The following is a 10,763-nucleotide window of genomic DNA, read 5'->3' on the forward strand; positions in this document are numbered from 1 at the left end:
AAAATTTAAACATATTTCGATAAATAAAAACAAATAAACATTTGAAAATTTTAGAACCTAGCCACACCGGGACCAGGTTTGCCTTGGAACCTTCAGATATTACAGAGAGGTGAGAACAGAGGAGTCTGATACTTGTCTTCTCCACCCATAGTTGGCATCAGCACTCCAATCTTAACCGGACTAACTTATCCAGGCATATATGTTTTCCCAAAACTCCCTCGAAGAGATCACTCAGGTTAAAGAACTTAAACTGAGTCTCCAGATGAGCAAAAACATTATCTTTTTTTTTGTTTGGAATACCATGAAGTTTGGACCGAAGCCCACAATTTCCGCCAAACCTAAAACCATAACATATAATATTAGTTTCGTCTCATCAATCACTTAAACTGAGGGACCTCTAATACAATTGACGGGAAAAGTGCCAATTTCGACCCAAACTATTTCAGTCGTGCCAAATACGACCCGAACAATTGATCAGTGCCAAATACGACCTCAACTCAATTATAATTCAAAAAAACTACCCGAACTTCTTAAAACGTGCATAAATCTACATTGACTCTAACAGAAGTTAGTCAACCGTTAACAAGATAAAACGACGTCGTTTGATATACGAGGAAAAGTGCCAATTTCGACTCCAACACTCTCAATCGTGCCAAATAAGACCCGAACAAATGGTCAGTGCCAAAAACGACCTCAACTCAATTATAATTTAAAAAAAATTATCCAATTTTTTTCTAAAACGTGTCTAAATCTACATTAACTCTAACAGAAGTTAATCAACTTTTAACAAAGATAAGACGATGTTGTTTTGATATATGTATTTTTTTAAAAAATATGTTCATTTCGGGATTCAAATCCGTGCTGGGATATCCTTTTAAAGGGGCACACTAACAACTAGACTAAAATCGTTACTGTATTTATATAAATCAGAAAAAATTGTCACCAAAATTTTAAATTGGATAAGATGAAGAATAATAATAGTTTATATAATTTCAAATTTGTAATAATATTTCAAAAAATTATTTTAGTCTAGTTGTTAGTGTGCCCCTTTAAAAGGATATCTCAGCACGGATTTGAATCCCGAAATGAACATATTTTCTAAAAAAATACATATATCAAAACAACATCGTCTTATCTTTGTTAAAAGTTGATTAACTTCTGTTAGAGTTAATGTAATTTAGACACGTTTTAGAAAAAATTGGATAATTTTTTTTTAAACTATAATTGAGTTGAGGTCGTTTTTGGCACTGACCATTTGTTCGGGTCTTATTTGGCACGATTGAGAGTGTTGGGGTCGAAATTGGCACTTTTCCTCGTATACCAAACGACGTCGTTTTATCTTGTTAACGGTTGACTAACTTCTGTTAGAGTCAATGTAGATTTAGGCACGTTTTAAGAAGTTCGGGTAGTTTTTTTGAATTATAATTGAGTTGAGGTCGTATTTGGCACTGATCAATTGTTCGGGTCGTATTTGGCACGACTGAAATAGTTTGGGTCGAAATTGGCACTTTTCCCTACAATTGACATAGTCTTTTCTAATTGAGCTACTGACCTTTCTAGATGAGCAAAAACATCATCTTCAGGCAACTGATAGTTATGAACTCTGTCTTCTTCTTTCCGTATTGGTCTAATCTTAATATCCATCTGAAAAAATACCAGATACGTGACTCTCACGTTATTCCTCTCATCTGTTCTCTCAACAACAATTTCTCTTTCTTCAAGATTGATTCTCCATTCTGCTTTACCTTCTGTCGGAACGTTACATCTCACAACAAGAGAGTGGAGAATCAATTTGGTGAGAATTCCAAAATTAATCGTGCTTATTGGAGTAAAAAAAATGACGGATGTTATATTGGAAAATGATTCTTATATGGTGGGAGGGAAGCCAGAGTACATAAAAAGATTATGAGGTAACTGTAAGAATAATAAATAAGTCTTTGGCATTCCAAAAATTAATACATGGATCATACAGATAGTGAAGCTCATAAACTGAATGAAGGGCGTGGGGGACGCAGGGTGGTAGAGGCACTTAAGGGCACTCGTACGAGATACTCTTTTCATGAGTTTGCTAATTCAATTATTTTACAACTAATAATATTAACACAACTAGATACTCTTTCCCAAGATATTATTACCCATTGGTCATGCTATTATATTATGTTTTTCAGTAATAAAAATTCTACTTACTAAATTAAGTTATATTGTTATAAGCGGAGACATTACATATTTGTTAAACTAAGAAGAGTCATTGATCAGCCATTTTCTCCCGTTCCAAGAAATCAGCCATATCATATGCTCATTCTATTTACATTTTCCTCCCAAAAACAAACTCCATATCTCTTGTTTATGTTTCACTCACAGCAACTATAAAATAAAATAAAACCCAAGTGTTCTCCAATTTTAAATAAAACCTAATTAATACTTAATTTAAAATGTTTATTGCCAAGATGAACACCCGAGAACAAGTAGGTGAATTCTCTAAACTCTTCAATGCTTTCATGACTGTAATGAGGAGATTCATATTCAAAGTTCTATGCGTCGGTCCAATCCCTAACCACATATCATTCATCATGGATGGTAACCGCAGATTCGCCAAGAAACATAATCTTCAAGGCCTAGACGCAGGACACAGAGCCGGTTTCGTATCCGTAACATATGTTCTTCAGTACTGCCAAGAGATTGGTGTGCCGTACGTCACACTCTACGCCTTTGGTATCGATAATTTCAAGAGAGAGCCTGAAGAAGTCAAGTGTATGATGGATCTGATGCTTGAGAAAATCGAGCTCACAATCGATCAAGCTATCTCCGGGAATCTAAAGGATTTGAAAGTGATCTTTGCTGGTGATTTGAATTTGCTAAACGAGCGTCTTAAAGTCGCAGCTCAGAGACTGATGGAACTTACTGAAGAGAATAGGGGTTTAGTGGCTGTGGTTATCGTTGCGTACAGCACAAGTCACGAGATTGTTCAGGCTATTAGAGAATCTTGTGTAAGGAAGTGTGTGGATGGAGATAGCCCTCTGGTCTTGGAGATGAGCGATGTTGAAGAGTGTATGTATACATCAATTGTTCCTGATCCGGATCTTGTAATAAGATCAGGAGGAATAGATAGGCTGAGTAACTTCATGACTTGGCAGAGTTCAAGGTCTCTTCTTCATACCACGGCAGCTCTTTGGCCGGAGTTAGGTCTTTGGCATTTGGTTTGGGCCATTCTTAAATTCCAGAGGATGCACGATTACTTGCAGAAGAAGCAAAAACTTGACTAGATAGTTATTAAGTTGAACCCTAGCAGAACAGATTATAGGACAATAAACATTTTAAATTAAGTATTAATAAAAAAAATGTTTTTACAAAGTAGTTGCATAAAACCAATGTATATTAGTTCTTTAAAATTTGTAAAATTTAGTTAGTGTTTCATTACGCTTTGTCCATAACCCGTCCTGAGCCCTAGCATGAACTTTTAACATCTACGATGGAGTTACATGTTTCTTGTGAATGTTTCTTGTGCCACAAGAAACGATGAATATGAACAAGAAAAAAAAAACAGAAGAAAATCATTCTTATTAGGTATTGAATCCAAATAAAAACCAAAAGACACAGAACATCTTGATTTTACGATGCTTAAACACTACAAAGTAAACACATTTCGATTAACAAAAAACAAACAGATCTTTGAACAGTTAGTACTTAGCCACTCCAGGACCAGGTTTGCCTTGGAACCTGCAGACATTACAGAGAGGTGAGAACAGAGAAGGAGTCTGATACTTGTCTTCTCCACCCATCATTGGCATAGGGACTCCAATCTTAACCGGACTAACGTATCCAGGCCTATATGTTTTCCCCAACACACCCTCAACGAGATCACTCAAGCTAAAGAACTTAAACTGAGTCTCAAGATGAGCAAAGACATCACCTTCAGGCAACTGATAGTTATGAACTCTGTCTTCCTCTTTCCCTATTGGTCTAACCTTAATATCCATCTGAACAATACCAGATACCGTGACTCTCACGTTATTCCTCACATCAGTTCTCTCAACAACAACTTCCCTTTCTTCAAGATTGATTCTCCACTCCGCTTCACCTCCTGTGGGGACTTCAACTTCTTCCCCGTTCCATCTCACGACAAGAGAGTCTACAGAGTCGTCCCAAGAGGAAACCTTCTTGGCAGCGATGACTAGGTTGTGAGTATCGAACATGACTGAGAAGGCTTGGACCCATGTGAAGTCTCTGGTTCTACCAGCAGGTCTTGTACCGATAAAATGTGCGTTGATTTGAAGATTCTCGTCAGAGACGATGGCGAAGTTGCCGTCTTTGTTTCCGTGGAAGTAGAACATCGTTCCATCTCCTCCTACAAATCTTGGATCGTAACATAAAGAACCATATCCATTGCAGTTTGCTATCCTCCCTGCTCAAACAACACACACAAGTCCAAATGTGTTAGGAGTCTCACATCCATAAGAGTTACAAAATACATTTTGTGACACTTACATTTGCATGTAACTTCACATTTGCTGCTACAATCGATGAAACATGCTTTTTCCTTCTTGTTCATCTGAGGTTTCCTTTGGGGGCATTCCTTGGGACAAATGAGGATCTTCTGGCTGCAGTATCCTCTCGCCAAGCATTGAACTCGTTCTTGGCCTGAGCCAAGTGGAGACAACACCTTGTAGTTCGTTGAAGCTGCATCATAAGCACCTTTCTTTGCTGCTGAAACGGCTGAAACAGAGACAAGAACGATGAAAATCACTAGGACTCGCGACATGTTTCTTGTTCTTCAAGATGCTAACGTCTTGAGAAAAGAAAAGAGTGTTTAGTTTTTAGATTTATTTGTATTTTGATTTGAGAGAAGTGGAGGGAGTGTTCTTATAGAGAAGATAGGCTGGAAGTTAGCAGCAGAGAGCGGCTTAATTAACGGTCCTGATTTGATCAAACCACATGAAGAAACAGCTTCGACCTTTTGTTTATTAAATCCTTTGGGAGAACCACTACTCGATTCAAAACCTTGACTTGAATATTTAATTACTTGAGAAAAAAAAGAAGAAGATAAGTTTGGTAACTACAAAGTGTGAATCCATTAGACCATAAAAAAAAAGGGTTTTGCACCAAAAAAAAATAAAAAGGGTTGTTACTTGGTAGTTTAGAGAAATGTAACATCAAAAAGTTGATGCATTTGTAGAATGTTGTGTTAGTACTTAATATGACCTATTTTCAAGTCACTGGAATGCTTTAGAACAAACGTTTGAACTTGAAATGCGTTTACATCTTTTTACGGCGATGTATAACATAAATATGTTATGGTGTTCCTGTAAATATAGAGCATTTCAACTTTTTCACTATATCTGTGCGCCATGGATTATATATGTTTTTCCACAATATCTATTCGTAGATCAAGGGGCTGAGAAGCTAGTGAGAGCCATTGAAGACGGGATCTACACATGCAATTTATTCATTATGGAGTTGACATTATTTCATATGATTATAATTTTACAAGTAGATTGGTATTTGAAGTCATGTACTCATGTGATCTGTAACATAATTTAATTTACTTGTTCACATGAATCTATGCCTAGAAAATTGCAACCCTATTTTTATTAGTACTGACTTATTTGATTATTTAAATCTAATTTTTGTTTTTGATTTATAAGTTCTAACGAAAAGAGTAGTGTCCTTTAAGCATCTCCAGTTGTTCTTGAAAACCCCCAGAAATACACTTGCTTCCAAAGTACTGAAGAAGATACAAAAAACTGGATCCAAGAAATACAATCTCATATTCAAATGCCTGAATATACACACAGTATAGTTATTTTATACTTATTTTTTAAAACGTATTCGTATTGAAACACACAACAAAGCAACAAGGGAAAATTCAGAAATCAAGGGTTTGCTTCTGGCGCAAGAAACGTCTTACATTTCTTAAACCCTCAAAAACATTGGAAACTAGCCAAATATATTCTTGGCTCTTTATTACATTACTTTTCATGAATATAAATATTTTTCAAACAAAACATATAAAATATGAATTTTGCATGAAATTAATAAAAAAGATAGAAGTTTCCATACTTATCTTTCTTTTCATTAGATATCAGCAGAGAGGGGTTGTTCTTGAGGCTTAAACCTGCAGAGTCTGCAAGTAGGAGAGAACAGAGAAGGCGTTTGATACTTGTCTTCTCCTCCCATCACAGGCATTGGGACACCAGTCTTGGCCGTGCTAACGTAATCAGGACGGTAGGTTTTCCCCAAAACACCCTCAACGAACTCGCTTAGGTCTAAGAACTTGAACTGAGTCTCAAGATGAGCAAAAGCATCATCCTGAGGCAACTGGTAGTTGTGAACTCTGTCTTCTTCTTTCCCTATTGGTCTCACTTTGATGTCCATCTGAACAAGACCAGAGACAAGTACTCTCACGCTGTTTCTCTCGTCGGTTCTTTCGATGACGATCTCTCTTTGTCCTGAATTTGCCCTCCATTCGGATTGTTCATCTTCAGGTAGTGTGATGAGTTCGTCGTTGTGTCTGATGGTAAAGGCGTCGGTGTTTTCATCCCATTGAGTCACTTTGTTGGCTGTGATCACGAGCTTGTGGTTTTCGAACATGACATTTAGGGCTTGAACCCATGTGAAGTCTCTTGTTCTTCCAACGGGTCTTGTACCGATGAAGTGAGCGTTGATCTGGAGGTTGTTGTCTGAAACGATCGCAAAGTTTCCTCCTTTGGATCCATGGAAATAGAACATCCTACCATCTCCTCCAACAAATCTAGGGTCGTAGCAGAGAGAACCGTACCCGTTGCAGTTAGTTTTTCTCCCTGTAAAAAAAAAAAAGTTACTTGGTGTGTAAGTTAACAACCCCTTCCTTGTACCACAAGTAATCTATATATGTTCTTGTTACTTGTGTGAGAAGCAAAGGAGACTGATTGTAATAGAATGCACTTACATTTGCATGTAGCTTCGCATTTGCTGGTGCAATCAATGAAGCAACCTTTAGTGTTTCTGTTCTTGGTGGGCTTCCTCTTGGGGCATTCACCAGGACACACAAGAGTCTTGTAATAACATGCACTCTGACCCTGGCACATGGCCTGCTCTTGTCCTGTACGCAACGGTGAAAGCATCCTGTATCTAGCAGCTGCTTCACTCTGCTCCTTGTCCCTCTTCTCTTTCTCCTTCCTCTCTTTTTCCTTCTTCTCCTTTTCCTTCCTCTCCTTGTCCTTCTTTGCTTTTTCCTCCTTGTCCTTCTTCTCTTTCTCCTTCCTTTCCTTGTCCTTCTTGTCCTTATCCTTCTTCTCCTTGTCCTTTGGACCGTTACCGTTACCGTTACCATTACCATTACCATTACCATTACCTTTGCCTTTACCATCATAACCTCCGTTACCCTTGTCTACTTGTCCACCTTGCCCGTTGTTACCGTTGCCTTTGCCGCCATCGCTAGCAGCAATGACAACTTCGGTCAAGAGAAGCAATGCGAAGAGAGCTGCAAGCACATATGACTTTCTGTGCTCCATCTCTCAAGTTGAAGTCTTCTTATTTGGATTCTTCTTATTTTGTTTCTTAAGATGTTTTTTTTCTTCTTGTGGTGGAATGTTGTTGCAGGAGGAGGGATTTTATAGAGTGAAGAGAGAAATGAGTTGACATTTCAAAACCTCATATGATAATATATCTCTTGCTTCATCTTAAGAAAGAAGCCGACTCCTTTGAGTTCATCTCAAGTCAAAAAGCCCTACTTGATGAAAGCGTCAACATCAAAACTATTAGCTAGAAGATTAATTTAATTTTATCAAAAACTTACGTATTTATATGTTCACATTGTTATTCACCCATTTCTTTAAGCTTCATGATCAAAACGTTATTTCATATTTATTCACTTTTCCTTTTAAAATTTATAAATTGATCCACTATAATAAGGTTGGTAACAATCCAAAATTCATTTCTATTCTGTGTTACTTTTTGTTTAAATTCAAAATTTTCTTCCAAGTGTTACGACCGACATCAATATATTACTCTATAAACTTTTATGAAAGATAACATAATTGTTTGTTCTTGATGCCTTTCTGTCCAAGAAACGAGTAAGCTAGAACGTGAGGATGCCTTAAATGAAGAAGAAAGCCCCTACATGTCTGTAAATGTGTGTATTCCAAGAAACTGTGTTATTCACTTTTATTGGTCCACAAACCGCCCACTCCAACAAGCATGCACCTTTCCAAGATACCAAAGAAAAGTCAAACACGCCATAACAGTTGACCGGTTTATAATCAACCATTTAGCATCTAAACTCTTGAACCAAACACCAAAACCGAATAATACCATCAAAGTCCTGTCCTGTTTCTTCTGTCTGAGAAGTGAGAAGCTGCCAGTTGAATCGGAGTTCTTGGCCAAATAAACAGTCACAATTTCACAAGGCACAAACAAAACTGAACCAACTAAACCGGTTTGATTCAACGGTATACAAAGTTGTGTCAAGAAAACAAGTACATGACTCGTTGTGAAATTTTCTTGTGTGATAAATGCAAACTAGATTGACATTTTCTTTCCGAAACATCAAAAGAATCTGACACTTTTCTATAGTTTTTTTTTATTTCAAGAGAAGTGAGTGTCTTCTCTCTACTTTTAGTTACTGATATATAGGAATATCAGGCTTAGCTTGCTCGCTGGTTTCTCCAACAGAAACAATAGTTCCACTACTGCTTGAAGAAGCTCCTTGTTCCATCTCTTTCGCCATCTTCATGAAATAACTGTGCCTGTGAAATATATTGACCATAAAAGAGTAAAAATCAAAGCATACCAGATCATAATAACCATAACCAAGAAATTAAAAGACAAGGAAAAGAATTAAAGTAAATACCAACGCGTGTCTGCGGTTAACTCGGGATGAAACGCAGTTGCTAACAAGTTTCTTTGCTTTACAGCAACAATGACGTTCGTTTCAGGAAGAGCATCTTCCTGAAAAGACAGAAAACGAGATTCATATATGTCCTCATTAAAAAAGAACGTAATCGTTTTCATGAGCATAGGTGCAAAAAGAAGCAAACCTCTTGGATTTGGACAGTGGAGCTTGAATACAAGACCTTGTTTGATGGGACGGGATAATGCGCTAAGACTTCGACATCAGGGCCAACGTCGAGAACAGCTGGAGCACGTATGAAGACTCCTCGGAACGTCTCTGGCCCACCTTCTTTAGATGTTAGAATAGGTACAGAGATATCAGCTTCAAAACTTTGAATCTACACATAAACAAGAAAACGTTGAAACCAAGCTTTTGCAAACCTGTATTATTGAAGAACAGTCTTGAGATTTGTTTTTACCTGGCTGCCAAAGAAGTTCCTATGCACGGTGCAGTCAAGGCCACCTACTAGTTCTTGACCTCCCTCTTTCTGACCTGAAAAGTTTTCAACATTTTCTTGATTTTGTTTTCTTAATCATGTCACAACACAACTTGATGGGAAGATTAGTCCATTGAGTACTAACCAACGGCTCTGTCTGCCAAGAAGATAAGACCAGCGCATGTCCCCCATACAGGTTTCCCTGTCTTGACAAACTCACGTAGAGCCGGAAACTTCAAAGCAGCAAAATGAAAGAAAATCAGAACACACCAGAGACCTGCATAACTACTTGTCCTCAGGACTAACTCCTTCAGATTAGTTTCATCGACTAAGCCATAAGGGTCACAGACTGAGTTATGTACTTGTAAATTAAAAGTCCTCATTTTTCAATCTCAAAGCCAAACTGAGTTACGATCAAAAAGAAATCATTTCCACAAAAAGATCAGAACTTTGGAACAAAAGAAGTTTAATTGATACAAAAATCTCAAATTCTAAATTGCCTGATTAATGATAAACGCCAGATTCATTTCAACAGACGCATAAAGGAGAAACCTTTCCTTGTTTCAGCAAAGTGGGTCCTCGCTAAACCAAATATATATTTCAATCCCAGACTATTGGATTACTGGAAAAAAAAAAACAACGTAAGATTCTGGAGAGAGAGAGAGAGAGGACCAGGTTGTGGTACTCGGCGAGTTTGGCCATGGTGGTGCTCTCGCCGCCGGGGATTATGAGAGATGAAACGGTGAGAAGCTGCTCCGCCTTCCTAATCTCGATTCCTTGGACGCCGAGCCGCCGCAGAGCCGCGATGTGCTCGTTGAAAGAGCCTTGTAAAGCTAATACTCCCACGGTCATTGCTGCGGCGGCGTGATGAGAGATAGAGAGATAGAGGGAGAGAGTGTGTGTGTGTGTCAGATGAACACCACTAAATAGAGCTCTTGTGTGTATGGACTCAGACAAAGGCAAGGCTTTTGTTGCGAGTGGCGACAATTTCTTTGCCCCATTTGTTTTGTGTTTCTTTCGCCGCCCACGATATTAATATTTTGTCCCTGAAAATAAATTAAAAATGTATACAAATCGTTCTTTTTTTATTTGTAAAAGAAACACAAGTTTTAAAATCTTATTCACATCATCACATAAAAATGTTTAATTAGTTGTACGTATAGTTTTAGGCACTGTTTTAAAAACTAGACCGGACATTGATTCGATATTATAATTGGTTTAATGGTCAGATTGGTTCAACCAGATTTCAAATTTTAATCTAATTTTAAATTATATATATATATATATATATATATACTATTTTGTTAAAACTTTATATCATTTTTTATTTGAAATTGAAAACAATCAGATTTTAATATCAAACTAGATCACTGATTTTTACCAAGTTTGATTGTTTTAGTGAAATCAAATTTTTAACACAATCTGAAATTAGTTAGAAGAATGAGTTAGAGTCCAACA

General features: G+C 37.3%; 4 protein-coding genes across 5 annotated transcripts; 1 reads left to right on the top strand and 3 right to left on the bottom strand.

Annotated features, from left to right (window-relative positions):
* Positions 1–1,415: 1,415 nt before the first annotated feature.
* On the top strand, positions 1,416–3,417 carry LOC103845467 (dehydrodolichyl diphosphate synthase 8). Its single transcript, XM_009122335.3, has one exon. The coding sequence runs from the start codon at positions 2,433–2,435 to the stop codon at positions 3,261–3,263; it is 831 nt and encodes a 276-aa protein (XP_009120583.1). The 5' UTR covers positions 1,416–2,432; the 3' UTR covers positions 3,264–3,417.
* A 121-nt stretch (positions 3,418–3,538) lies between these two features.
* LOC103845468 lies at positions 3,539–4,818 on the bottom strand. Its single transcript, XM_009122336.3, has 2 exons — positions 4,486–4,818; positions 3,539–4,402 (listed from the first exon to the last, which is right to left on the bottom strand). Exons 1-2 carry the CDS (start codon positions 4,757–4,759, stop codon positions 3,678–3,680), a joined length of 999 nt encoding a protein of 332 aa, XP_009120584.1. The 5' UTR covers positions 4,760–4,818; the 3' UTR covers positions 3,539–3,677.
* Positions 4,819–6,014: 1,196 nt separating this feature from the next.
* Positions 6,015–8,146, bottom strand: LOC103845469. 2 transcript variants are annotated; one of them, XM_033282955.1, is made up of 3 exons: positions 7,289–7,345; positions 6,926–7,157; positions 6,015–6,797 (listed from the first exon to the last, which is right to left on the bottom strand). In XM_033282955.1, the coding sequence occupies exons 1-3, from the start codon at positions 7,343–7,345 to the stop codon at positions 6,073–6,075; spliced, it is 1,014 nt and encodes a 337-aa protein (XP_033138846.1). In that variant the 3' UTR covers positions 6,015–6,072. The 2 variants fall into 2 exon arrangements, with proteins under 2 accessions (XP_033138846.1, XP_009120585.1); XM_009122337.3 differs by having other exon boundaries at positions 6,926–8,146.
* Positions 8,147–8,389: 243 nt separating this feature from the next.
* Positions 8,390–10,288, bottom strand: LOC103845470 (probable pyridoxal 5'-phosphate synthase subunit PDX2). Its single transcript, XM_009122338.3, has 6 exons — positions 9,978–10,288; positions 9,451–9,538; positions 9,288–9,361; positions 9,015–9,206; positions 8,828–8,925; positions 8,390–8,723 (listed from the first exon to the last, which is right to left on the bottom strand). Exons 1-6 carry the CDS (start codon positions 10,155–10,157, stop codon positions 8,597–8,599), a joined length of 759 nt encoding a protein of 252 aa, XP_009120586.1. The 5' UTR covers positions 10,158–10,288; the 3' UTR covers positions 8,390–8,596.
* Positions 10,289–10,763: the final 475 nt, after the last annotated feature.

Source organism: Brassica rapa, chromosome A10 (assembly GCF_000309985.2).
Source record: "Brassica rapa cultivar Chiifu-401-42 chromosome A10, CAAS_Brap_v3.01, whole genome shotgun sequence".
Taxonomy (NCBI): Eukaryota; Viridiplantae; Streptophyta; class Magnoliopsida; order Brassicales; family Brassicaceae; genus Brassica; species Brassica rapa.